This window comes from Sycon ciliatum, chromosome 12 (assembly GCF_964019385.1).
Source record: "Sycon ciliatum chromosome 12, ocSycCili1.1, whole genome shotgun sequence".
NCBI lineage: Eukaryota > Metazoa > Porifera > Calcarea > Leucosolenida > Sycettidae > Sycon > Sycon ciliatum.
The window spans coordinates 27,619,948-27,646,975 of NC_088654.1; the positions used below are offsets into that span (position 1 = coordinate 27,619,948).

Below are 27,028 nucleotides of genomic sequence, written 5' to 3' on the forward strand. Positions count from 1 at the left end.
ATGGCCTGGTTCCTCAGGATGCATGCTGGGACCGATTGTAATTGTTTGCCTGCATATGTATGTGTGGGTGGTGCACGCGTGCACTGGTGTGTTTGTGAGAGTGCACTGGTGTGTTTGTGAGAGTGCACTGGTGTGTTTGTGAGAGTGCACTCGTGTGTGTGTGAGAGTGCACTGGTGTGTTTGTGAGAGTGCACTGGTGTGTTTGTGAGAGTGCACTGGTGTGTTTGTGAGAGTGCACTGGTGTGTTTGTGAGAGTGCACTGATGTGTGTGTGAGAGTGCACTGGTGTGTGTGTGTGTGTGTGTGCACTGGTGTGTTTGTGAGAGTGCACTGGTGTGTGTGTGTGTGTGTGTGCACTGGTGTGTTTGTGAGAGTGCACTGGTGTGTTTGTGAGAGTGCACTGGTGTGTTTGTGAGAGTGCACTGGTGTGTTTGTGAGAGTCCACTGGTGTGTTTGTGAGAGTGCACTGGTGTGTTTGTGAGAGTGCACTGGTGTGTTTGTGAGAGTGCACTGGTGTGTTTGTGAGAGTGCACTGGTGTGTTTGTGAGAGTGCACTGGTGTGTTTGTGAGAGTGCACTGGTGTGTTTGTGAGAGTGCACGTGCACATGCACATCCACTGGTGTGTGTGTGTGTGTGTGTGCGCGTTTGTCGGTCTGTGTGTGCATGTCCGTGGGTATGTGTGCGTGCACGGGCGTTCACTGGTGTGTCCATTCGTGTGTGCGCACGCGCCAGTGAATGCAATGATGTGTGTGTGTGTGTTTGTGTGTGTGTGGTACATGGTGTGTGTGGTACATGGTGTGTGTGTGTGTGTTGTACATGGTTTGTGTGTGTGTGTGTGTGCGTGTGTGCGCGCGCCGGCGTTTACTGGTGAGCAAGCTTACATGCGCTGATGTGTGTGTGTGCCCGCATACGTACACTGGTGTGTGTGTGTGTGTGTGTGTGTGTGTGTGTGTGTGTGTGTGTGTGTGTGTGTGTGTGTGTGTGTGTGTGTGTGTGTGTGTGTGTGTGTGTGTCTACAGGAGTCAGTTAGGAATTTTGTAGCTCTCATTGTTTGATTAGTTTTTGTTAGCTTTCAGTTCTCAGGGATTACTCTGGGCTTCCAGGGTCGTCCTTGGGACAGTTCCCAGTAGAAGTCCACAGCGGAAAGTCAACAGAGCAGATTACAGGACGAACGTCGGGTCTCGTCACTCTGACTCTGTTTTCCGCTGTTGGACCCATCGCGAGGCCTTGCAAGCCCGCGAATGGAGCCATCTATCGCACGCAGTAGGAGACGAAAGGAGGTTTTAGGAAGGAGTGTGTGTGTGTGTGTGTTTGTGTGTGCATGTGTGTGCATGTTTGAGCAAAGTTGTGTGTCATGTGTGTGTGTGTGTGTGTGTGTGTGTGTGTGTCCCAGATGGTGCAGTGGTATGTGCAGTAGATTTCCAATCGAGGTTGCGGGTTCAATTCCCGCCGATTATGGTCGCACACGTCTTTCTTCTCTTTCTCGGACTCTTCCTGACATTTATTTCATTCTCCTGGGTGGTTACCAACAGCTAGTATATGCCGGAGTATGTGGTGTGGTGTGTGTGCATAAAAATTAAAAAAATTGAAAAATTGAAAAATGGAAAATAGGGATTAACTGGCCAGAAAAATCACTTCAAACAGCTGTGTGATGGATACCTGGCTGAAAATAGTGGCGGTCAATTCATCAGCCTTGCAAGCTGTTGAATGGTGTAATCGCAGCACAAGTTGCTATGTCTAACATAGCTGTTCGCTATCATCGCTTCCACGATGTGCATGTCTGAGGTGTGTGTGTGTGTGTGTGTGTGTGTGTGTGTGTGTGTGTGTGTGTGTGTGTGTGTGTGTGTGTGTGTGTGTGTGTGTGTGTGTGTGTGTGTGTGTGTGTGTGTGTGTGTGTGTGTGTGTGTGTGTGTGTGTGTGTGTGTGTGCATGCATGAGGTACCACAGCCAGGAGTGGACTGGTTATCCGAGGGCTTTTTCCTATTGGCAGTCGTACGCAGAGAGGGCACAGCGTGTTGCACGGGGGTGCATTGACATCATCCTCTTGTTTCAAGATGTTTCAGCAACCTTGAAGTGCTGCCGGCTATGCGCCTTGTGTGTGTATATGTGTCCTATTGCTTGTGTGTGTATGTGTGTGTGTGTCTGTGTGTGTGTTGGGGGGGGGGGTCACGCGTATATGCACGAACACAAACGCCTGTGTATGTTACCAATGTCCACTGCAGGTGCCAACCCTATGAAAGAAAGCAGTCGAAACCTAAGCAGTAAGCAGCTTCTTCCAATGGTCTTGTCAGTATATGTTGCATGCCAATACCGTCAAGGCATACTGTCACGGATAACCTAGGTCTGCCACAAAATCTCCTGATGACGTAACCATGGTGACATGGAAAGTAGAATCAACAGCCAGGACGGCGATCATGGTGCCATCAACATCCATGGGATATTATTCCCGTCAACCCAGCACTAGAAGATTTACACCCAAAACAGCGCAACCATAAACGGCGCGTGTTCATATTAGCACCCCCAGTACAGCGCGACCTAATGTGACACTGTGTCACCACAGCTCGTCTCGTCTCTTGCACGCCCCATTTTGGCGCGACCAATTACGTTAACGTCCGAATATAAGCCAGCTCATTACACACGTGACCCATAATGTGCAGGCTCATGTTTACATAACCAGTGTTATGTACTCTTGATGTTAGTATTACCATGGTGGATATCAGGAGGAAACCCGTTCTTAAAAAAGTGACTGAACTGCACTGTGTCCCCATTGTACATGTATAATGTACTTCCTGTGAAATATCCGTCTTTTCTTTTCTCTATTTTTTCTCTTTACCAGGCGTGGGCCATCCCCTGGACTATCAAAATGGGTGCCTTATTATTTTCTTTTTCTGTTTTAATGACAGTCCATTGCAGATTACCATTTTCGGAAAACCAAAAAAATTAATAGTGAACTGTTTTTTGAGACGATCATTGCTCTTTTTGAGTTGATCATTGCCTTCTGCGACGATAATTGCTTTTTTTAGTTCATCATTGCTTTCTAGAGTTCATTATAAATTGAGTCCAGGCAATATCGCCCTTCAATACTGAACTGGCCATTTCGAGTTGATCATGATGTGAGTCTTTGACAAGTCGAGTGTCCATCTTTTGGGTTTGAGTGTAAATGAGTCGACCTGTATTGAGCGTGCGCGCTGACGGGGTGGTCTGTTTTGGGGATGTCCAGTTATGGGGATGGGGCTTTTGGGGGGCGCTGAAGTCAACGGCGCTGTTTTGGGTCGCGCTCATGTGGGGGCATACCCACTAGAAGAGCTCAAGTCTTGCAGCAGGTAATGTGGACATATTGCAAGAAATCATTGCTCCTGTTGCTGTGCTGAACAGCAACGTTGAGCTGGTCAGCTTGCAGCACTGTTTGGCTCCATGAATCTTAGTTGCACATTAGCTGTTATCTGCCAGCCATTGTACCCATGTGCCAATATCCGCTAACAGAAATGATGCTGATGAGGCTTCATCAGACGTGACAATTGTTGTGATCATTAATCTCAAACCAGTCACTGATGTGTATTGTGCGCACGCACACCCCACAATGGTGTGTGTTTGTGTGTGTGTGCGTTTGTGTGTGTGTGTGTGTGTGTGTGTGTGTGTGTGTGCGTGTGTATGCGTGTGGGTGTTTGTGGGTGTGTTTGTGTGTTCCCTTGGCTTCGCAGGTTGGACTTATCTGGCACCAGTCTTGATCTGGTCCATTCAGATCTTGTCCGCTATCGTTGCTGTAAGAGAAAAATTGTGTGTGCACATCCAGTGCATTTGCAGATTTGCGTGCTTCTCTTGCGACCGCATACACTTGGTACATGGTGTGTGTGTGTGCGTGCGCATGCGGTGAGCACGCACGGTGCGCGGGTTCAAGATTGTGTTGGTGTGTGCATGCGGGCGAGTATATTCACATGCTGATGCTGGTTCTACACATATCATTGTGTTGCGAGTTGGCAGGCGGTGCGATACATATTTTCCAAGGCATTGGCATGCCTTTTAAATTCTCTCGCACAGATTTTGACCGTGCTCTCATTTAGGCTCATGCTGTTCCTCACAAGTACAATGTGTGCTTGATACTAAACACACTTTTAATCATGATTTTGGGATGATGAAACTCTACTACTACTAGTATGTTGTCACTTTTGTAAGATCTCTTACACGCTATTCTATAACATTTAGTGACCAAGCTTTTCTTGAACCCCTAAAAATAGGCCTGATTACAAAAATATAATAAATGTCTCATTTCTTTATCCACATTCCGAACATTCATTATTAAACATACCATAAAAGCTGTATAGCATGTAATTTTAGTAGGGGTGAAACAATTTTACCGAATACTCGAGTACTAGCACTCGCTCGGGTTTTTCATAAATAATCGTACGTGGAATAAATCAGAGCACTCGTTCAATTATGGTACATGCATTTACCACAGAAATCTGCAGTTTCAGAGCAGCAGTCGGCAGATATTGATGTGCAGACTGTGTGATGAACATTTGTTCACGAGTAGAGAGAGCCCAAATGACCCACCAACCAATGTACCCGAGAAAAATGACTGCCACTCGATTCAATCAGGGTTGTGTCATGTCATTGGTGTGTAATTTTTAGGAGAAGAAAAATACTCGAATATTCGATCTGAGAAAATCAGAGTACTTCGAAGTACCGTAGAATCCCGAGGATAAGCCCATGGGCTTATCTGTTTCACAAGGACATTTTGGTGGGCTTATACGAGAACATGGGCTTATACGCGGTCATGGGCTTATATGCCGACACCAACATTGTGCTATTGAAAAGTATCAAGGAAGTGAGAAGTACATTGCTGAAAACCACTGTGCAAACAAAAACAACCGATGATTCTGCTGAAATGTACGAAAAAAACTATAATGTGAATGACTACGTACATGGTATGGCCAAGAGTCCATGATTTATGGACTCGCGGTATGACCTAGGCCCATGGGCTTGTACGATGAAGCTTTGTGATGTTCAAACAAACCCTGGTCTTTTGCGCGGGCATGGGCGAATACGCGGATGGGCTTATACGCGGATTGGCTTATACGCGGATGGGCTTATACGCGGATGGGCTTATACGCGGATGGGCTTATACGCGGATGGGCTTATACGCGGATGGGCTTATACGCGGATGGGCTTATACGCGGATGGGCTTATACGCGGATGGGCTTATACGCGGATGGGCTTATACGCGGATGGGCTTATACGCGGATGGGCTTATACGCGGACGGGCTTATACGCGGATGGGCTTATACGCGGATGGGCTTATACGCGGATGGGCTTATACGCGGATGGGCTTATACGCGGATGGGCTTATACGCGGATGGGCTTATACGCGGATGGGCTTATACGCGGATGGGCTTATACGCGGATGGGCTTATACGCGGATGGGCTTATACGCGGATGGGCTTATACGCGGATGGGCTTATACGCGGATGGGCTTATACGCGGATGGGCTTATACGCGAATGGGCTTATACGCGGGATTCTACAGTACTAGTACTCGAACTCGGGATCTCAGTGCCAATTTTCACCCCTAAATTTTAAAATTTAGGTGTAGTAAAATTTCTGTATCACGGACCTGTCAGGTTTCAGGTGTAATGTAGAATTTGGTGACCAGCCTACCCTTCATAAACAGTGTGGACTCCAGTGCCATTTTAGGTGTAATCAGGTTGCGTTTGGTTGGTCACATTCCACAACAGGAATCACTGGGAATCATTCTTGCCCGTTTGTTTGGTCAAATAATTCCGCTAGGTGGGTCACATTCCAGAATGGGAATCACTGATCATTCCAACTTACATGCTGGAATGATCATTCTTTTTCCGGAATCAAAAATGAAAATGGTTGGCACAAGCCAATCAATGTAGCAACAGGTTCAATTGCCTCAAATCATGCACTCAGAAGTACCTTGCCTCTCTCAAGGAAACTAGAGTCGGGTGAAAGAAAAGAGAGCCGTGGTTCCACAACGACATCATGGAATTGTTATGTCAAGGGATTCCAAGTTGATTCTGGCGCGTTTGTTTGGTCAGGTGATTCTTCCGTTCCCATTCTAGAATAGTTTATTATTATTATTGAAACTCGGATGTTGAGCCATAAATAAATGTAGAAAAGAAAGGGACATATATATACGAGTTAAGAGTAACTCTCCATCACTGTAACTGGATACTATTATACAGTCAGAAAGTGCAATAACTAAGCACAAAACTGACAGAGTACTGAGACATTCGATGTCCTGACACCTAGCTTCAACACATCTCCGTAGCGCTAACCGACAGCCTTCCAACTTGGAAGGTTCGAGGCTATGAAAAGACCAAAGAGGGGAAGGCAAGCGCAACGAAAACGAGCAAAAGCTACAGTCCCAACGGAACAAAGAATGTCGATTGTAACTGGACGATGACGAGACCAGTACGATATTTGACAAAGCGGTCTAACTACAATTCGAAGCAGCAAAGCAGCACGCCACCCAACTTGGGTGGGTCATAAATATTATTGTTACTCGGATGTTGAGCCAATAATAAATGTAGAAAGGAAGAGGATATGTGGATACGAGTTAAGAGTAACTCTCCATCACTGTAACCAGATGCTATAATTATACAGTCAGAAAGTGCAACAATTAGGCACAAAGCGGACAAAGTACTGAGATAGTCGACGTCCTGACACCTAGCTTCAACACATCTCCGTACCGCTAACCGACAGCCTTCCAACTCGGAAGGTTCAAGGTTATGGAAAGACCAAAGAGGGGAAGGTAAGCGCAACAAAAACGAGCACAAGCTACAGTCCTAACGGAACAAAGAATGTCGATTGTTACTGGACGATGACGAGACCAGTAGGATACTTGAAAAAGCGGTCTAACTACAATTCGAAGTAGCAAAGCAGCACACCACCCAACTCGGGTGGCTCATAAATATCAAAGATAAGTAAAGAAGGGGGAAGCATTGCGAAAACGAATTGTACAAGCCGAAAGCCAAACTCCTACGGTACTCCTCATGCATTGTGATGGACTAGTTGACTACAAAACGAGTTGTTTCACACGACGTACGTTTCGCCGTATGGTTCGTGACGGTCCTACTGGTCTCGTCATCGTCCAGTAACAATCGACATTCTTTGTTCCGTTAGGACTGTAGCTTGTGCTCGTTTTCGTTGCTCTTACCTACCCCTCTTTGGTCTTTCCATAACCTTGAACCTTCCGAGTTGGAAGGCTGTCGGTTAGCGCTACGGAGATGTGTTGAAGCTAGGTGGCAGGACGTCGAATGTCTCAGTACTTTGCCAGCTTGGTGCCTAGTTGTTGCACTTTCTGACTGTATATAGTATCTGGTTACAGTGATGGAGAATTACGCTTAACTCGTTTCCATATGTCCTCTTCCTTTCTACAATTAATATTTAACTCGGATGGTGAGCCAATTACATTATTGTGAAAAGAAGAAGGACAACATGTTACGAGTTATGACTAACTGTCCACCACAGGGGTGTACGCAGGATCCGGAATGAGGGGGGTGCTCCAACCTTTCCCCAAAGAACCGAATAATGCACTATTTGTGTTCGTTTGATACATGGATGGTTGATATGTTGATGTTTACTTTTACTGTGCCATTTAACCGTGATTCAAGCATTTACCATGATTTACCAAGTCCAGGGAAAATGTTGGAACTTTTCTGTAGAATGGAGCAAACATGAGGCCTTGAAGTACCCAATCCCAAATATACCCCTCCATATATTTGGAGGACAAAATGTACTTCTTCGGTAAGCTGTGTCCAAGAGTACACTACTCTTGCTAGATCATAATTATCACGAAACCATTTTCAATTTGACTAATGTACTTTGAAGTACTAGAACAACTTACAATACTTCACACATTGAATGGGGCGAGAAGGCAAAACTACCATAACAACTTCTGGCAGGAGTCACAGAAAAAGCTCCCAGGAGTTTTTATACACTTGCTTCTGGTATGGAGAAATAGAACCATGTAATAGAGGAAGCAAGTGCAATGGATGGTGGTAGCTTCACAAACAGGATACTAGCAGAGGGCTGCCACATTTCTGTTAGTAGAAATCAGAAGCAGTGTCTGAGGTGTTCAATGTCAGGATGGCAAGGGGGCAGCTACCGCTTTAGAAGCCATAGCATGTTTAGGATTTCAAGGGCCTGAAACAACAGATTAGCACACTTTCGTGAGAAATCGTTTTCAGTCGGTTTGTCGGAACAACTGATCGGAGTGTTCCCGGAAAATCGGAATAGAATAAGTTGAGGCCCCTGACAATATGGATAACCCTCTCACGGTCCTGCCACATTTACTGTACATGTGTAATAGGTAGCCGAGTGGTAGGCGCGGTGAAATCAACAATAATTACTTTTATTCTACTTTCAGGTACACACCTGAGATATAATCGTTAATGAAAGAAGGAACGGCAAAATAACTGACTTTCTCTCCGGTGCTCACCTGGAGGTTGAATAGCTCGTTATTATCAAAATCTCATCTTCATCTAAACAGAAATGCGCAGCCGCTTATATGCAGCAGACGCCGTACGCTTACATACGGAGATACACTAGGCAAAGCTCCGTATTAGTTCCGTACTGCTTCCGTATTGGTCGGGCAGGGATACTACACCCTCCCTTCCTACAGATAATCACGCCCTCGTGATTTTCCAAAAAATTAGTGAAGAGTTACGAACACAGCGTCAACCGGAAGATGGCAAATTATATCGGAAATGATAACGTTTAGAGTAGACAGAAGAAATGAACTGATAACAAATCATAAAGTAGAAGCACACCAGGTTCACACGACCTCACGGGGTCAAAAGGGGAAAGAACTGTCCTCCAAATAGGACCTGAAGCCACAGCACTCTTGCTGTACAACGCTGGCACAACCCGCCAGGAACATCGCAGTTCAAAAACCGAACTGAATACACTATAACTATAAGGGGCGTTGTCACACACATTGTCCCACGTTAGCTGGGTAAGCCGTGGCTCACCATGATCAGACGCCTACCAAACTAAACTGGATTCACACACTCGCATAAAGGAAGACTGAAGAGAACAGGGAGACTGAAGGAAGACAGGAAAGAAAATGCCATACCTGGAATCAGCGTTAGTAACCACCGCGGCCGCTGGAGCTACGGCGGGGGTCAAGCCAGGTTTTATCTTCATCTCGGTTGAGCCGGTCACTCAGAGCGGCTAGCTCGGCGTCAGACAAATGACCTCCCTCCTAGTCTTGAATCGTGGTCTTCACATTGGCGATAGCATCGCTTTGCGCGACGTAAAGAGTGATGGTCTAGCCAGGAAGAGTGTTGACGAAAATCTGCATCCCACCACGGAGACGAAGTACCAAGTGAAGAGTGGGCTCCTGCTTCCGACTGCGTGCCGGCGAAAATCAAACGCTGCTGGTCTTGGGGAATACCCTCCTTATCTTGGGCAGCAGCCTGCCTGTTGTCGTCCTCATCAGCTTCGCCATCACCACCGGTAGTATACATGTACGTAGCGGGTCGCTTGGAATCGCCATCGGAGTCTCCAGTGAGTGCCGTGCGGAGAGAAGGGTGATCTACGCTAGCACCCTGACTGTGCTGCAGGCTAATAGTAATATTAACAATCAGGGCCAAGCCCAGGAAGGCAAGAAACATGATTCTCATCTTGATTCGTCGCACGGAGCTGTAGCGGGTTGAGGCATCGGAGTCTGGGGTCGAATCACGTTGTTTTATTTAAAACTACACCGCTGCCACCAATGTAATGGGTAGCCGAGTGGTAGGCGCGGTGCAATTAACAATAATTACTTTTATTCTACTTTCAGGTACACACCTGAGATATAATCGTTAATGAAAGAAGGAACGGCAAAATAACTGACTTTCTCTCCGGTGCTCACCTGGAGGTTGAATAGCTCGTTATTATCAAAATCTCATCTTCATCTAAACAGAAATGCGCAGCCGCTTATATGCAGCAGACGCCGTACGCTTACATACGGAGATACACTAGGCAAAGCTCCGTATTAGTTCCGTACTGCTTCCGTATTGGTCGGGCAGGGATACTACACATGTAACCATGGTGAGCTATGATCAACTAGTGACGACAGCGAGTGGAAAGCAAAACATCAGTTAGAAAAATCTGATAATTGTGCCACGAAAAATGGCGTTTAAAAGTCTGATTTATGAACATGCCCATTTCACAATGAAGTTTACTAAATATCAAATTCAATCACATCTCAATGTATAGCCTCACTCAAGACCTTTCCAATGGGCCGTCATTTGCGTGAATCGGACAATCGGTTGTAAAGTTCTGGTACTTTTAGCGGCATGGGTACAGCAAGTTGACCTACATCATGCTACATGTACATGTATGTGGAACATTTTGAGGGGGGTGCTTAAGCACCCAAAGCACCCCTCCCCCCCCCCCACCCTGGGTACGCCACTGCACCAACGTATTAAACCAGATCTTATACAGTCAGCGAGTGCGACAAAATGGCACAAAACTGTCAAGGAGTGCTGAGACATTCGGCGACCTGATACCTAGCTCCAACACTTCTCCAAGGCGCAAACCAACAACCTTCCAACTTGGAAGGCTCAGGTTCGGAAAGATCCAAGAGGGGAAGGAAAGCGCAACGAAGAAGAGCACGAGAGACGCATCACGGCAACAAAAGGATGACGAAACTAGTAAGACTATTGGACATACCGGCCTTACTACAACTCGACGACGCAAAGCAACAGACCACCCAACTTGGGAGGCTCAAGTTTATGTAATAAACATAGAAGGGGGAAGCTGAGCGAAGATGAATTGTGACAAACTGAAACGTCAACATCCTACTGAACTCCACTATCATGTATGATGGACTAGTTATGTACAATAACAAGTAGTTCCACACAACGTACGTTTCGCCGTATAGGTCATGACGGCTCATCAGGTGTGCAATATTTAACTCGGATGGTGAGCCAATTAAATTATTGTGAAAAGAAGAAGGACAAAATGTTACGAGTTATGACTAACTGTCCACCAACGTAACCAGATCTTATACAGTCAGCAAGTGCGACAAAATGGCACAAAATTGAGATCATTAATTTTATATCTCAGACTTGCTGCAAAACACTCATGCCTATGACGACTATTTGCTCAGGTGACGGTAGGTCAGACACAGAGCTATTAAAGTCCTGGCCGGCCGCCTGCCATTCGGCGAACGTGAACGTCTTCTTGCCGCACTGCACACGGAAGTTTGCCTGGGGTGAGTAGTGACGGTTGTTCCTTGTTTGGAAGACGTGCTGTGCGAGGGTTTGCGGGTCACATTTGTACAGCGTGTAGAAGACACCATCGGGCGTGAAGCACTGGTTGCCAATGTAGTACTGATCGGCAAACTCGCCGTTATCATCACACTGACAGGCACGTTTGCCAGCCGAACGAGCGGGTATTCCCGGATAGACGATGACATTGCCCGGTCCGGTCATCTTGTCGTGCCCTAGGTATGCCTTCACTCCGCCAAACACCATAAAGTTACCACTGTTGTTGTAGTACGCCGACCCGTCATCGTGGTCAATAGACCAGCGGCCTGCGTAGCCATTGATGATGAAGTTCTGCGTGATGTGATTCGGCGCTGGCACGATACTTGGCGGCCCATCGGTACACTGTGCTGGCGTGATGTAGGGTTGTCTATCCCAGCTGTTAAACATACCATGGTCATCGGTCTCACGCACCATGTTAAAGATCAGGTTTCCGCGCAGGAGAGTGTCACCGCCAAAGCCATCGTTGAAGTTGATACCAGCGCGGGGACCGTTATAACAGACATTGTCTACGAACATGTTCCCGCAGGCTAGCGCCTGGAAGTAGCAGGAGACTTGCTTGCCGTACATACCGAAATCGTGGATGTGATTGTTGCTGATGAGATTGCGGGCCGGGTACGAGGGCTGCATGCCGTCCATCATACCCGCACGCCCGACCGCCACGACGGCACTGTCGCCTGTCAGTGTGATCTCGTTGTGCGATACGGTGCAGTTGCGTACATACTCGGACAGGAAGATAGCGTTGCCGCCGACCGCGTCAAACGTACAATTCGTCACCGTACAGTCCGAGGCGTCTTGAATGAAGAACGCGGCGTTGCGATGTATGGACCAATCACCGCCCGACGGCACCTCGTAGTAATCCAGAAACGTGGTACGCGTTTCAGTGAACGTCAGACCGGCAAAGTGGATGTTCCTGACGGGACGTGAGGAACCGCTGCCACGTAACTGCACAAGACTGGAGTGCTGCGGAGCAACCACTTCAGCATGCTGCAGATCAGCACATTGTGTGGCATTAGGGTAGAAATAGAGTGTTGATGTGTCTGTGTCCAAAAACCACTCTCCCGGCGAGTCCAACTCCTCGGCTATGTTCTCAACGTAGTAATGATTCTTACCAGCATTTCCACCGCGCGCTTCTTGCCAACCACCGTACTTGAAATACAGCTCGTGTTTCTTTGTATTCACGCTGTCAAGCTGTACGTATGTATGAACACACACATGTGCAGACACACACACATGTTCACACACACACACACACACATACACACACACACACACACACACACACAAACGTGCACCCACACACGTGTACACATGCAGCCGACGGATTCAGACACAGTTTCTGACGGAGACACTGAGTTGATTGTGAGCTGCTTTCCCACTTCTCACCCTGGATCATGATGAACAGGCAGTCATAACATCTAGCCACATACTATGACAACAAAGTACATGATTGTACCGTATCCGACATAGAAATCCGTTGAGAAGTCAAGCGGCCACCATGGGACGTTGGCCTTGCAGCCGCAAGCACTGCACTGCTGTCCCATTTTAACAGAGTATGCGCGTGAACTACAGTGCGTGTGAGCGCTAAAAGCAATGAGGGCGCCGGCCCCGGTCATCCCATTGAAAGCAATGAGGCGCCGGCCCCGGTCATCCCATTGAAAGCAATGAGGCGCCGGCCCCGGTCATCCCATTGAAAGCAATGAGGCGCCGGCCCGGGTCATCCCATTGAAAGCAATGAGGCGCCGGCCCCGGTCATCCCATTAAAAGCAATGAGGGCGCCGGCCCCGGTCATCCCATTGAAAGCAATGAGGCGCCGGCCCCGGTCATCCCATTGAAAGTAATGAGGGCGCCGGCCCCGGTCATCCCATTGAAAGCAATGAGGACGCTGGCCCCGGTCATCCCATTGAAAGCAATGAGGGCGCCGGCCCCGGTCATCCCATTGAAAGCAATGAGGGCGCCGGCCCCGGTCATCCCATTGAAAGCAATGAGGGCGCTGGCCCCGGTCATCCCATTGAAAGTAATGAGGGCGCCGGCCCCGGTCATCCCATTGAAAGCAATGAGGACGCTGGCCCCGGTCATCCCATTGAAAGCATTGAGGGCGCCGGCCCCGGTCATCCCATTGAAAGCAATGACCCAGTCCAGCGATGCCATACAACAGCGTGTTATATATCGACCCTGCCCCAAGGGCGGCTGGAATAGGGAACCCAGGAGCAACACCCATATCGTTTAGCGTTACAGGCATCCGTGTCCCCTCCCTCTACGCTAGACTCCCTGGTCTTGACCGGCCGTGGCAGTCTGACCGATTCCTGGTCTTGACCGGCCGTGGCAGTCTGACCGATTCCTGGTCTTGACCAGCCGTGGCAGTCTGACCGATTCCTCGCCGCATGACAACTCCCCCCCGTTACATGACCAACCCTTGGTCCCCCCCCCCTTCCCACCCCTCCGCTTCAAACCCATCAAATTCCAAGCGTCATGAGCGTCGGTGACCGAACAGGAGATAGAGATTGCTATATAGGCAGATGTCCTGAATACCCTTGTGTCACGATATTCAGACCCGCAAACACTGGCTACAAAAGCACTGGGCATGCCACATGACTCATCATTGATGACATAATGCATAAGCAGGTCACATAACCAATAATTAATGACATCATGCGTAAGCAGCTCACATGACAAACCATTGATGACATCATGTGCAATCAGGTCACATGACAAATCCACATCACATGACCAGCCATTGATGACGTCATGCAAAGCAGGTCACATGACTAGCCCTTGTGACGTTATGAGTAATCAGGTCACAGGACGGCTTACCTGAAACATCCAGTTTCCCCAGTACTGAGTGTGGAACATATGAACAACGCCGGTACTGGGATTACTCCACGATGCCGTCCTGTTGGCCATCTCTGTGCCGTATTTGATTCCCTTTGGCCGATCACGGTACGGATCGTTCCAGAATGAGTAGACGGGCTGAAGTCCGGGCACACCGTCTAGAGCGGAGTACGTATGATAGTGGAACGATGGCCAGTGATCATCACCAGTGACATGATGTGGACGAACTGGTTTATCCACACTTATCATTGTGTCACTGGGTGAGGGTGCTGCTGCTGTCTGCAGTGGCGAGTGCGAGTGGAGGTCTTGAGAAGCGTCCAGATCTTCCGCCACGCTACCGTCTATAATGTAAAACAAGTCACACAACCAGAGAGAATAGCAGGGGAATGGAGCTGGTATCATTGCGTTCTAAAGGATAACGAGATTTTCATAATTCACAGTTTGTGTGAGACATGGCTGGAGGAACACCATCACTCTCTATGTATCAAGACACAGCTGCAGGAACACCATCACTCTCTATGTATCAATGCACAGCTGCAGGAACACCATCACTCTCTATGTATCAATGCACAGCTGCAGAAACACCATCACTCTCTATGTATCAATGCACAGCTGCAGGAACACCATCACTCTCTATGTATCAATACACAGCTGCAGGAACACCATCACTCTCTATGTATCAATGCACAGCTGCAGCAACACCATCACTCTCTATGTATCAAGACACAGCTGCAGGAACACCATCACTCTCTATGTATCAAGACACAGATGTAGCTGCTAAAGTGGAGGGAGGTGAGTTGATCAGACCCACCACAAAGTGATCAAAGACCTAAAATCCTATTCGCTGCACCCATGAAGCGAGTATTGAGATTACAATAGATACAAATAGGAGTGGACGTCGACCCCCACATGCTTTCATGCTCTTGTAAAGTACGTCTGAATAATTTCGCCCGCATAAAAGTTGCAGGTGCATCGTTGTAACGCATGTGCACACGGGAACGTTTGACAATGCAAGTACTGAAAAATCAGTGTTACCTTGGCGATCTTTGAAGAGGTGGTCAAGCCTGGCGTCCTCGGATATTGCACCGCTCGCCGTGGCGTAACCTTGACAACCTTCGTCGCCCTCTTGACTGACATAATAGCACACGCCGGACATCTGCTGAGGATCACCGTTGGGGTAGCGTGCACGGATCTGCCGAACGCCGTTGACGAACAGAGTGGTGAACGCCATGCCTTCTGGTACCTGGGCCTGGAAGACGTTTGTATTTGTTTTGCTCTTTGTCCAGGACAACGTGAGCGGTGTTCCACCACTCAGAGTAACCTGTGTAGCATAGAGAAAGAATAAAATACAATGGGAGGTTCTGGTGTGTAATGGGGAGATGGAACTGGCTCCGCTCAGCACCGTTGATCTATCCCATGCTGTGTCGCATCAAGTGAAGCCCGCGTGGCTGGTGTACCCATCTATGCAGCACGCTTTCTGTATGTGTATGCTACGTTCTCTCGTACTACTACTGCGGCGGACAATGGAATCCGTTGAGAAGTTAAGCGCAAACGTGGCGCTGGCCTTGCAGCCACAAGCGCTGCATTGCTGATCCACCTTACCACCCGGGGTGCTGGCCTCGCAGCCACGAGCACTGCATTGCTGATCCACTTTTACACCCGGGGTGCTGGCCTTGCAGTCACGAGCACTTCATAGCTGATCCATTATTACACCCCGGGTGCTGGCCTTGCAGCCACGAGCACTGCATTGCTGATCCACTTTTACACCCGGGGTGCTGGCCTTGCAGCCACGAGCACTGCATTGCTGATCCACTTTTACACCCGGGGTGCTGGCCTTGCAGTCACGAGCACTGCATAGCTGATCCACTTTCACACCCGGGGTGCTGGCCTTGCAGTCACGAGCACTGCATTGCTGATCCACTTTTACACCCGGGGTGCTGGCCTTGCAGTCACGAGCACTGCATTGCTGATCCACTTTTACACCCGGGGTGCTGGCCTTGCAGTCACGAGCACTGCATAGCTGATCCACTTTTACACCCGGGGTACTGGCCTTGCAGTCACGAGCACTGCATAGCTGATCCACTTTTACACCCGGGGTGCTGGCCTTGCAGTCACGAGCACTGCATTGCTGATCCACTTTTACACCCGGGGTGCTGGCCTTGCAGTCACGAGCACTGCATTGCTGATCCACTTTTACACCCGGGGTGCTGGCCTTGCAGTCACGAGCACTGCATTGCTGATCCACTTTTACACCCGGGGTGCTGGCCTTGCAGTCACGAGCACTGCATTGCTGATCCACTTTTACACCCGGGGTGCTGGCCTTGCAGTCACGAGCACTGCATTGCTGATCCACTTTTACACCCGGGGTGCTGGCCTTGCAGTCACGAGCACTGCATTGCTGATCCACTTTTACACCCGGGGTGCTGGCCTTGCAGTCACGAGCACTGCATAGCTGATTCACTTTTACACCCGGGGTGCTGGCCTTGCAGCCACGAGCACTGCATAGCTGATCCGCGTTTACACCCGGGGTGCTGGCCTTGCAGTCACGAGCACTGCATTGCTGATCCATTTTTACACCCGGGGTGCTGGCCTTGCAGTCACGAGCACTGCATAGCTGGTCCACTTTTACACCCGGGGTGCTGGCCTTGCAGTCACGAGCACTGCATAGCTGATCCACTTTTACACCCGGGGTGCTGGCCTTGCAGCCACGAGCACTGCATTGCTGATCCACTTTTACACCCGGGGTGCTGGCCTTGCAGCCACGAGCACTGCATAGCTGATCCACTTTTACACCCCGGGTGCTGGCCTTGCAGTCACGAGCAATGCATAGCTGCTCCACTTTTACACCCGGGGTGCTGGCCTTGCAGTCACGAGCACTGCATTGCTGATCCACTTTTACACCCGGGGTGCTGGCCTTGCAGTCACGAGCACTGCATTGCTGATCCACTTTTACACCCGGGGTGCTGGCCTTGCAGTCACGAGCACTGCATTGCTGATCCACTTTTACACCCGGGGTGCTGGCCTTGCAGTCACGAGCACTGCATAGCTGATCCACTTTTACACCCGGGGTGCTGGCCTTGCAGTCACGAGCACTGCATAGCTGATCCACTTTTACACCCGGGGTGCTGGACTTGCAGTCACGAGCACTGCATAGCTGCTCCACTTTTACACCCGGGGTGCTGGCCTTGCAGTCACGAGCACTGCAGAGCTGATCCACTTTCACAGTGTGTACATGAACTACAGTGCATGTATGAGCTATAAGCAATGAGGTCATCCCATTGAAAGCAATGAGGCGCCGGCCCCGGTCATCCCATTGAAAGCAATGAGGCGCCGGCCCCGGTCATCCCATTGAAAGCAATGAGGCGCCGGCCCCGGTCATCCCATTGAAAGTAATGAGGGCGCCGGCCCCGGCATCCCATTAAAAGCAATGAGGCGCCGGCCCCGGTCATCCCATTGAAAGCAATGAGGCGCCAGCCCCGGTCATCCCATTGAAAGCAATGAGGGCGCCGGCCCCGGTCATCCCATTGAAAGCAATGAGGACGCCGGCCCCGGTCATCCCATTAAAAGCAATGAGGCGCCCATCACTGTCATCATCATGTCCGTAGTGACCGGCACCATCGCCGTCATCATCATCGTCATCATCATCATCATCAGCAGCCAGCTCAGTGGTCCCGCTACTGGAGTAGCTGCTAGCAGGAGTTTTTATTATTTCAGTTTCCTGAAACCTTCCTCTGGTTGGCTGTAGTTACTGGCATTTGTCATGGAGAATTACTGTCGAGTCTTTAAAAAATTCTTTGTTAGCCTCAATTTTTATTGAGGCCGGTCGTGTATAGCAGAACCAGTAGAAAAGGTCGCGTTGCCACCAGCCCCTCGTCCGCAGTACCCGAGACTGAATTAAAATCAACCGTTGCGAGGTCCGACAGTTTCGTCAACAATAGAGATACAATGGAAAGAGGATTGATCACCACGGAACAAAGAATGTCGATTGTAACTGCTTGGTATTGTTGTTGGCTTAGCGGTCGGTTTGGGATTCTGGAGCTCTGGAGAAGTGACTTGGTGGCTTGCTTTGCTTGGACACGGGAGAAGAAGCCTTGGATGCGGCCGCTGCTTTTCTGTCACGTGACTGAAGTGCCTGCTACTTCTGCTATCGGTGGATGTTGGATGTTGGCTTAGAGGACGGTTTGGGATTCTGGAGCTTTGGAGAAGTGACTTGGTGGCTTGCTTTGCTTGGACACGGGAGAAGAAGCGTTGGATGCGACCGCTGGTTTGCTGCTGTTTTCCAGTGTTGTGCTGGGTTTTGTTTCTTTTTTTCCTTGTGTCTGGCGTGTATTTTGAGTTAGCAGAGTTTCACCATCTTGTGGCGTCTTCATCATCCCTTGACTCGCACTCCTCGCGTTGGGATGCCGTGCGGCTGGAGGTGGTATTGCTAGCTTCTCCCTTACAGGTCGGCGGAGCGCGGTGTTCATTACCGATAATGCCTTGTTGTGAGTGTACGGTAATTGGAAAGTGTGCCAGGTGCTCGTGCAAGACCTCTCACACCGTCTGTATAGATTGCTACCCCAGTCGCAATACCCCATCGACGTGCAAGAATCGCGGCACAGCATCGACCGCTGATGACAGTTCCCGACCCGCTGGCGATAATAGTAGTCAAGGTGCAGGTCATCCTACCAGTGTCGTTTCGCAACCCTCTGGATGTGCTCTGCACGTTCCAGTGGTCGCTGCATCAAGTGTACCGAGTGCCAATCGCGGCGTTGACCCCACAGCTAATTGGCACAATCAGCCTCCCGCTTGGACCAGACGGACATATCCCCGCACATATCCCCGCAGTGATGACGACCACTCAGCGCCTGACCCGGGACCTCCTGCGAGATTATCGTCCTCGACTCGTGCTGTGCCTGTGTTAGCTGAGGCATCGTCAATGAGCCTGATTGATATGGAGACGGTGAGTGGCGACGGACCAACATCATCAAGCCAAGACATTCCACCATTGTTGGCCACGGCACCTCCCATCGCGTTGCTGGGGGTTGAGGGCTCGGGCGCTTCTCAACGGGACGGGTCTCTTGGTGGGGGACGCCCAGTGTCTTCGGCACAGGCGCCTGGCATCCCAACAGCCGGCCTGATGGAACCCAGTACTCCGCTGGCCCAGGAGATATACGACGAGGTGGTTCACTGGAGGAAGTCATTTTTCAAGATACCATGTGGTTCTGTTGGGAAGGAGCTTGTTAATGAGCTCTCTTCCTACATCAACAAGTATGTTCAGTCTGGCGGAGACGACACCGATGCGCTATTCTACTTTTCCATCCTGCCGGTTCTCACGCTGCAGCGGACGGGAGCTAAATGTACAGACAAGGAAAACAGCGGTCATCTACAGAGGCGGATGCGGCTTTGGAAAAGTAACGACATTCAGTCTTTACTGGAGGAAGGTCGCTCTCTTCAGCGCAGCACAGGGGGTTGGGCCTCGGGCGACAGGAAGCGCGGACAGGACGATGCGGATCGACGTTTCGCCGACTGTATGACTGCTGGCAGGGTGAATGAGGCGTTGAAAAGTCTGCAGCCCGAATCCACAGCCGGCACATTGAGGCTTGAGGACGTGGTGACGTCTTCTGATGGCTCTCAGGCAACTGTGCGCCAGCTATTGCAAGAGAAGCACCCTGCAGCGCAGGCTGCCTCCCCGGAGGTACTCTTGCAGGGTGCCCGGGAGAACGTCCACCCAATCCGATTCGACTCGCTCACGTCCTCACTATTGCGAGACACGGCGCTGCATTGCGAGGGCTCGGCTGTACCGTCTAGTCTTGATTCGGCTTGTTGGCGAAGGATGTGCTCTTCATTTAAAGGCGCATCGACAAATATGTGCAGTGCATTGTCTGGACTCGCGCACCTCCTTGCGAGTTCCAACGTTGCACCCTCTGGCCTGGTACCCTTTCTCGCGTGCCGACTTGTGGCTCTGGACAAGAAGCCTGGTGTGCGCCCAATCTGTGTTGGGGAAGTCCTGCGCCGCATCATTACCAGAGCGATATTGAAAGTTGTCAACGAAGATGTTCAAGAAGCGTGCGGTTTCATACAGAAGTGCTCGGGTCTTTCTGCGGGCATCGAAGCTGCTGTTCATGCCATGCAACGCCTTTATGATGATGAGTCTTGCGAGGCTGTTCTTTTGGTAGACGCACGTAATGCCTTCAACTGCTTGAAAAGACAAGCAGCTTTGCACAATGTACAATACCTGTGTCCACCTATTGGGACAATACTGAAAAATTCGTATAACACCCCGGCTCGACTCTTTGTTGCAGGTGGTGGTGAGATTTCGTCCGACGAGGGCACTACGCAAGGTGACCCGTTGTCCATGGTCTTCTACGCTTTAGCGACGCTCCCTCTAGTCCAGGCACTGCAGGTTGTGCATCCTACCTTACGGCAAACGTGGTATGCAGATGATTCTGGTGCGGGTGGGCAGTTGACTCGTCTCCGTGGATGGTGGGACAGCGTTGAGGAACAAGGCAAGCTGTACGGATACAACACCAACCCGGAGAAAACGCTTCTTCTCGTGAAGCCCGAGCAGGAGGAGGAAGCCTACAATATGTTTGCTGGTACTGGCATACGTATCGTGACCGGCGCCACGAAATACCTAGGCTCCTACATTGGCGAGTCTGATGCTGTTGCCGAGCATGTGCGGCGGCGAGTAGGCGAGTGGATTGCGGAACTAAAGGCACTATCGGATGTTGCGCGCACGGAACCGCATGCAGCCTATGCTGCCCTGACACATGGTCTTCGCGGCCGGTGGACCTACCTCCTCAGAACAGTACCTTTTCCAGCCGATTGCCTCTCTCAGATGGATGACATGATGCGCACGGTATTGATACCTGCGGTAACTGGCAGAGGCATTCTCGGCCAACGAATGGGCTGTTCTTCAGCTTCCCACACGCCTGGGTGGCTTTGCCGTGCCATCCCTGTCTCAAATGGCTAATGGGGCTCTGGAGACGTCGAGGAAAATCACATCAGATCAAACGCTGGAGATACTCGACCAGAATGACCGGTACAGGCCCTCGATATCGATAGAGCATGCAATTCATTCAGCCCAGCGAGCCAAGTCAGCATCTCTGGCGGAACGGCTAAAACATGACGAACAGCGGTATATGAGCGCCAAGGAAACACTTACTCCGCTTGCCGCCCGCCAGTTGGAACACCTTTCGGCCAAGGGTGTATCGAGCTGGCTCCACACCCTTCCGCTGCGTGAGCACGGCTTCAGTCTGTCCAAGTGCGACTTCCGCGATGCCATTGCGCTGAGGTACGGATGGCCTCTGAGGGATGTCCCGGAGAAATGCGTGTGTGGCCAGGATTTCACCGCGGCTCATGCGATGTGCTGCCCAACCGGGGGCTTCCCTACCATTAGACATAATGAGGTACGAGACATGATAGCGGACTTAGTCACGGAGGTGTGCCCTGACGTGTCTGTGGAGCCATTGCTCGCGCCGCTGGAGGGCGAAGTCTTCAGAGCTGCCAGCACCAACACGGCACATGATGCCCGATCTGACGTCCGCATACGTGGGTTTTGGACAAGGGCACAGAACACTTCCCTTGACATTCGTTGTTGTTCTTGTTGTTGGTCTTGTTGTTGGTCTTGTTGTTGTTGCTGCTGCTGCTGCTGTCGTTGTTGTTGTTGCTGTTGCTGTTGGTCAAATTGTGACAGCTTGTACAATTCCCTGTCCAGGTAGTAAAGCCGTCTCTCTTCTCTCTCTCTCTCTCTCTCTCTCTCTCTCTCTCTCTCTCTCTCTCTCTCTCTCTCTCTCTCTCTCTCTCTCTCTCTCTCTCTCTCTCTCTCTCTCTCTCTCTCTCTCTCTCTCTCTCTCTCTCTTGTTGTTGTTGCTGCTGCTGTGGTGTTGCTGTTGTTGTTGGTCTGTTGTTGTTGTCGCTGTCGCTGTTGTTGTTGTCGTTGCTGTTGTTGTTGGTCATTTTGTAAGAGCTTGGACAGTTCACTTGTCCAGGCAATAAAGCAGTCTCTCTCTCTATCTCTCTCTCTCTATCTATCTATATCTCTCTCTCACAATGGAAGCGGTCCTCACCAAGAAAACACAATCCGTTGCCAACGGATTGTGTTTTCTTGGTGAGGACCGCTTCCATTGTGTACTAGCTCCAGTGCACCCCAGCGCTGTTGAGCCCTCTTTGCGGTGGACGGGACCACTTCCCCCTGTATATCTCTCTCTCTCTATCTATCTCTATCTCGAATCTATCTCTCCTCTCTCATCATGCATGCGTCACACTCTCATGGAATTTTTTTTTTTTTTTTTTTTAAATTTTTATTATTATTATTTTTTTTATATAAGATTGCATGCTTCACACTCTCATGTAATAATTATTTCTTTCCTTTCTTCGTCTTTTTGTGAGAGCTTGGACAATCCACTTGTCCAGGCAAGAAGGCAGCAATGCCTGTTCATTCTGGCGAAGTAAAATAAAATATACCAACCAACCAACAACATTCGAGTCTTTCATCCTGACGCCGCCTCGTACGCAAAGAAGCCCATCGCTGACCTCCTTCTCCAGCACGAGAGGCAGAAGAAGCTGCAGTATAGCGAAAGGATTGTCAATGTTGACCGTGGTAACTTTACCCCGCTTGTCTTTACCACGGCTGGCAGTGCATCCCCAGAATGCTTGCGGTTTTTGAAGCGATTATGCGCTATGCTGGCACAGCATGATGGCAAGCCCTACGGCGAGGTTATGGCCTATGTCAGATGCCGTCTGTCGTTTGCACTCCTCCGAGCTGCAGTTATGTGCATCAGAGGGGCTCGCTCTGCATACCATCGACCGGTAAATGCATTGCGCCCACTAGCCATGGCTGAGGGACGGATGTAACAGTGGTGTGTATAACCTCGCTAATGGCAGTGTCCTCAATGCTAATGGACGCGTCATGTTTTTGTTTATAATTTAAGGTGCAATTTAGCGCTGATGTGGGTATTTCTTTGCTTTTCTTCATTTGGTCCTTTAAAATGATGCGGCTTTTTATTTCCTTTTTCTTCTTTTGCACCGAGATATTATTTCTTGCTGTTTTTTACCGGATGTGTCACGACTTTGAATTGAATTGAATTTTCCTGAATTTATTTGATTTTTAGCGTTATGAGCGGCTTAATTGACATTGCTCTTCAGATTGGATTTTTTATTTTTTATTGGCCCGTAAAAGAGGCTCCTTTGCGTTAATGAGGCGCCGGCCCCGGTCATCCCATTGAAAGCAATGAGGCGCCGGCCCCGGTCATCCCATTAAAAGCAATGAGGCGCCGGCCCCGGTCATCCCATTGAAAGCAATGAGGCGCCGGCCCCGGTCATCCCATTGAAAGCAATGAGGCGCCGGCCCCGGTCATCCCATTGAAAGCAATGAGGCGCCGGCCCCGGTCATCCCATTGAAAGCAATGAGGCGCCGGCCCCGGTCATCCCATCGGATTTCAATGTCCACGGCCGTACTATTTACTGCTACACATACGTTGCCTTGTCACTCACTTCCTGCACGCATGCCATCACACTGTACAATTCATAGCATGTACATTGATACTCTGTTATCGCAGTCTTTTACTCAGTTCTTGTTATGTTCTCCTTGCATTGACAATTCATTTTGATTCTACATGTATAAAGATAGGTGCTGAGCCGTGTAGCATTTTCTTCGGGTATCGGGTTCGGGTAGTTTTCTACGGGTACCACGGGTACCTGATCGGGTAATGTTTCCACGGTAACACCACAATGCACCCCTTCCCTTTCACACTGGACTTGCAGAGTATGCACACATGTACTGTATATGATGTCATCTGCGACTTTGGGTTTTCGGGTACTATTCTGTACCCGTCTACCCGAGGTCCTCACGGGTAGGACCGGTACCCGACTACCCGTGCACATCTCTAATACAGATATCAAAACCCAACAGTGGCGTGCCTAATGCTTTTGAAGCCAGTGTTTGCAGGTCCGCATACCATGCCATCCGCTTTTCAGGCCATATTTACCAATGTCTATCACCTGTCAGGCCGCCAACGTTCATGACGCTTGGTATTTGATTGATTTGAAGCAGAGTGGGAACCAAGGTAGTGATAAACAGTACAGTTCCACAATTCACAGTTCACGTGACACTCGTCACACTATGTACTGTGATAACAAGGCTGTGGTAGATTGCATCCGCTCTGGCACATCCAATCACACTATGTACTGTGATAACAAGGCTGTGGTAGATTGCATCCGCTCTGGCACATCCAAGTCACCGCCAGTGATGACCCTGCTCAGGGAGCTGTTCTTTGTGTGCACCGGCTTCAATTTCACCGTCACTGCTGCTCACATTGCTGGCCAGTCTAACTGCATTGCCGATTCGCTGTCTCGTTTCCGCATGGAGGAATTCCGGCGTCTCGCCCCAGCTGCTCAAGCACAATCAGACCCAGCAGTGCTGCCATTCCAGTTTATTTGCTACAACCTGGACATACAGGTACCGATTATCATTGCAAAATTGCCGTATTGAGAACCTGCGTTGGATTTCATCCTCTGCATGCCTGCCATAATCCATCTCGTGCCTTAATCACTACTGTCTTGTTCTTAGCTCTCGTGCATCTTTTAAGATGCACGACAGCTAAGAACAAGACAGTAGTATCCCGTCGGAACCAGTCAAATGGTTTAAAAACCATTTGACTGGTTCCGACGGGATAGCTCCACTAGGAACCAACTCTCCCTTCCTCTAGCCCGCTCTTCTGCCTTGCTACACTCCCCCCCCCCTTTTCAATGGCTATTTGCATTGGCTTAAGCTGCACCAGGAGACAAAGGGCCTTTCTACTTTAACAGCATTCAGGAACGCCTTGCTTTACAAGTAGACCACAATTTTGGTCCATATTTGCTTCTTTTCCTTTTCTTTTTGACTTCTTACTCTTTTCCTTGTTAGGCGTGGTTGGCTATAAAAACCCTGCAATAACCACGCAAAGTGGTCATTGGCTACCCCAGCCATGTATTTCTTGGAGTAAAATAAATAAATAAATAATCCATGTCTTGCCTTAATCACTTGTTCTTAGCTCTCGTGCATTGGCGGTGAACGCTTGCTGGGGTGCGGTGTGCTGGTTTTCTGGGAACAGCTTCCTTCAACTGGTTTCTTTGCTGCTACTATCTCTGCTTAAAATTGCATACTATTGGTCGGCTGTTTGCGACGCCAATCAGTAGTCATTGCACCCGGTCGCGGGTACTATTGCCGCACAAGTATGAGCGATTGCTTTGGCCGTTTGCGAACGCCAATTGCTTCACCCTGGTTGGCTGTTTGCAACGTCGATCAGGGAACTTTGCACCCGGTCGCGGGTACTGCTGCAGCTCAGTCGTGAGCGATCACTTTGGCTGTTTGCAACGCCAATCGCTTCACCAGTTGATCGAAACCAGCACACTGGTGCACCCCAATCATCCTTGTGCGGTGTTGTGAGAATACGTGGGTATGCATGCAGCTTTGCTCTGTGACTTTCCATTGCATGTAGTCGCTTGGCTCTCCCATTTCCTATACACTGCTCTGATGCATTCGGGTGCAAGCGCTAAAGTAAAGTTTTGTTGGAGTTCAAAGATACATGCTACTGTCTCCGCAACTGCATAATATCTTTACAGCACAATACCACTATGCATCACACAGTACTTTTGCCACACACACACACGCACGCACACACGCGCGCACACACGCGCACACACACGCACACACACACACACACACACACACACCGTGACCTTTTACACAGACCACACTTCACCATCATAGCGAGTACGGGTACTTACCGAAGGTTGTATCACCAGATCACCGAGCTGATTAACTGCTGTTCAATCCGAGTCGTATGCCTAACAGAATGTCGACTTTACGGGGCCTGTGACGAAATGTCCACTATCGGTCACATAGCCAGTGGAATGTGGACTGTGCGGAATTTATCAAACGAAATGTCCATTCCCTGTGACATTCTCAGCAGAATTTTGACCGTACGGAACTTGTGACGAATTGTCCAGCAACGTTGTGTCGACAGTTGCGTTCCGGTTAGGCCACAAAACTCAGCCTGCCTCGGCGGTACAAACATTGTTTTACCATCTCCAGCTGGTGTTCTACTCTCGACTGTTTGAAACACTAGGAGATAATTGAGTATAGCCAGTCACGGTGTTGTTAGGTAACTGCTGGAATCCACAACTAACGTAATATCACTTGTAGCTGCATGTAGCGGACATTGCAGACCATGTCACATAGAAGGTCACCTCCACACAACAAGAGAGACGGACTCAAACACACAAACCATGTAAACTGGAAAGATGACTTCAACAATTTTGACTTTACCTTCAGACTCAGATTCAGTCAGAGCACATCATCTGATTGAGTCGTGTCTTGTCATGTAACACGTAATGTGAGTGAAGTGTGAGAAATTGAGGTGTGCTCGAGTAAGTGAAGCGTGTAGATCAGGGAGTCGTATTGGCTTTTACGACTCCCTGGTGTAGATCTACCACAGAGCAGCAGCTGAGCTCGAGTGAGCTAAGTGTGATCGACAAAGCTGAGTTGGAGTGAGCGAAGTGTGAACCACAGAGCTGATTTGGAGTGAGCGAAGTGTGAACCACAGAGCTGAGTTGGAGTGAGTGAAGTGTGAACCACAGAGCTGAGTTGGAGTGAGTGAAGTGTGATCTAAAAAGCTGTGTTCGAGTCAGGGAAGTGTGAACCACAGAGCTGAGTTGGAGTGAGCGAAGTGTGAACCACAGAGCTGAGTTGGAGTGAGCGAAGTGTGAATCACAGAGCTGAGTTGGAGTGAGCGAAGTGTGAATCACAGAGCTGAGTTGGAGTGAGCGAAGTGTGAACCACGGAGCTGAGTTGGAGTGAGCGAAGTGTGAATCACAGAGCTGAGTTGGAGTGAGCGAAGTGTGAACCACAGAGCTGAGTTGGAGTGAGTGAAGTGTGAATCACAGAGCTGAGTTT

General features: G+C 49.6%; 2 protein-coding genes across 3 annotated transcripts in view; one reads left to right on the forward strand and one right to left on the reverse strand.

Moving 5' to 3' along the window:
* LOC135828229 (uncharacterized) overlaps positions 1 to 27,028 on the forward strand; it is an 88,095-nt gene that overhangs the window by 18,320 nt on the left and 42,747 nt on the right. The window lies entirely within an intron of this gene.
* LOC135828411 (uncharacterized) lies at positions 10,876 to 26,469 on the reverse strand. Of its 2 annotated transcripts, XM_065340861.1 has the most exons (4): positions 25,861 to 26,469; positions 15,145 to 15,430; positions 14,092 to 14,450; positions 10,876 to 12,468 (listed from the first exon to the last, which is right to left on the reverse strand). In XM_065340861.1, the coding sequence occupies exons 2-4, from the start codon at positions 15,338 to 15,340 to the stop codon at positions 11,074 to 11,076; spliced, it is 1,950 nt and encodes a 649-aa protein (XP_065196933.1). In that variant the 5' UTR covers positions 15,341 to 15,430; positions 25,861 to 26,469; the 3' UTR covers positions 10,876 to 11,073. The 2 variants fall into 2 exon arrangements, with proteins under 2 accessions (XP_065196933.1, XP_065196934.1); XM_065340862.1 differs by lacking the exon at positions 15,145 to 15,430 and having other exon boundaries at positions 25,861 to 26,463.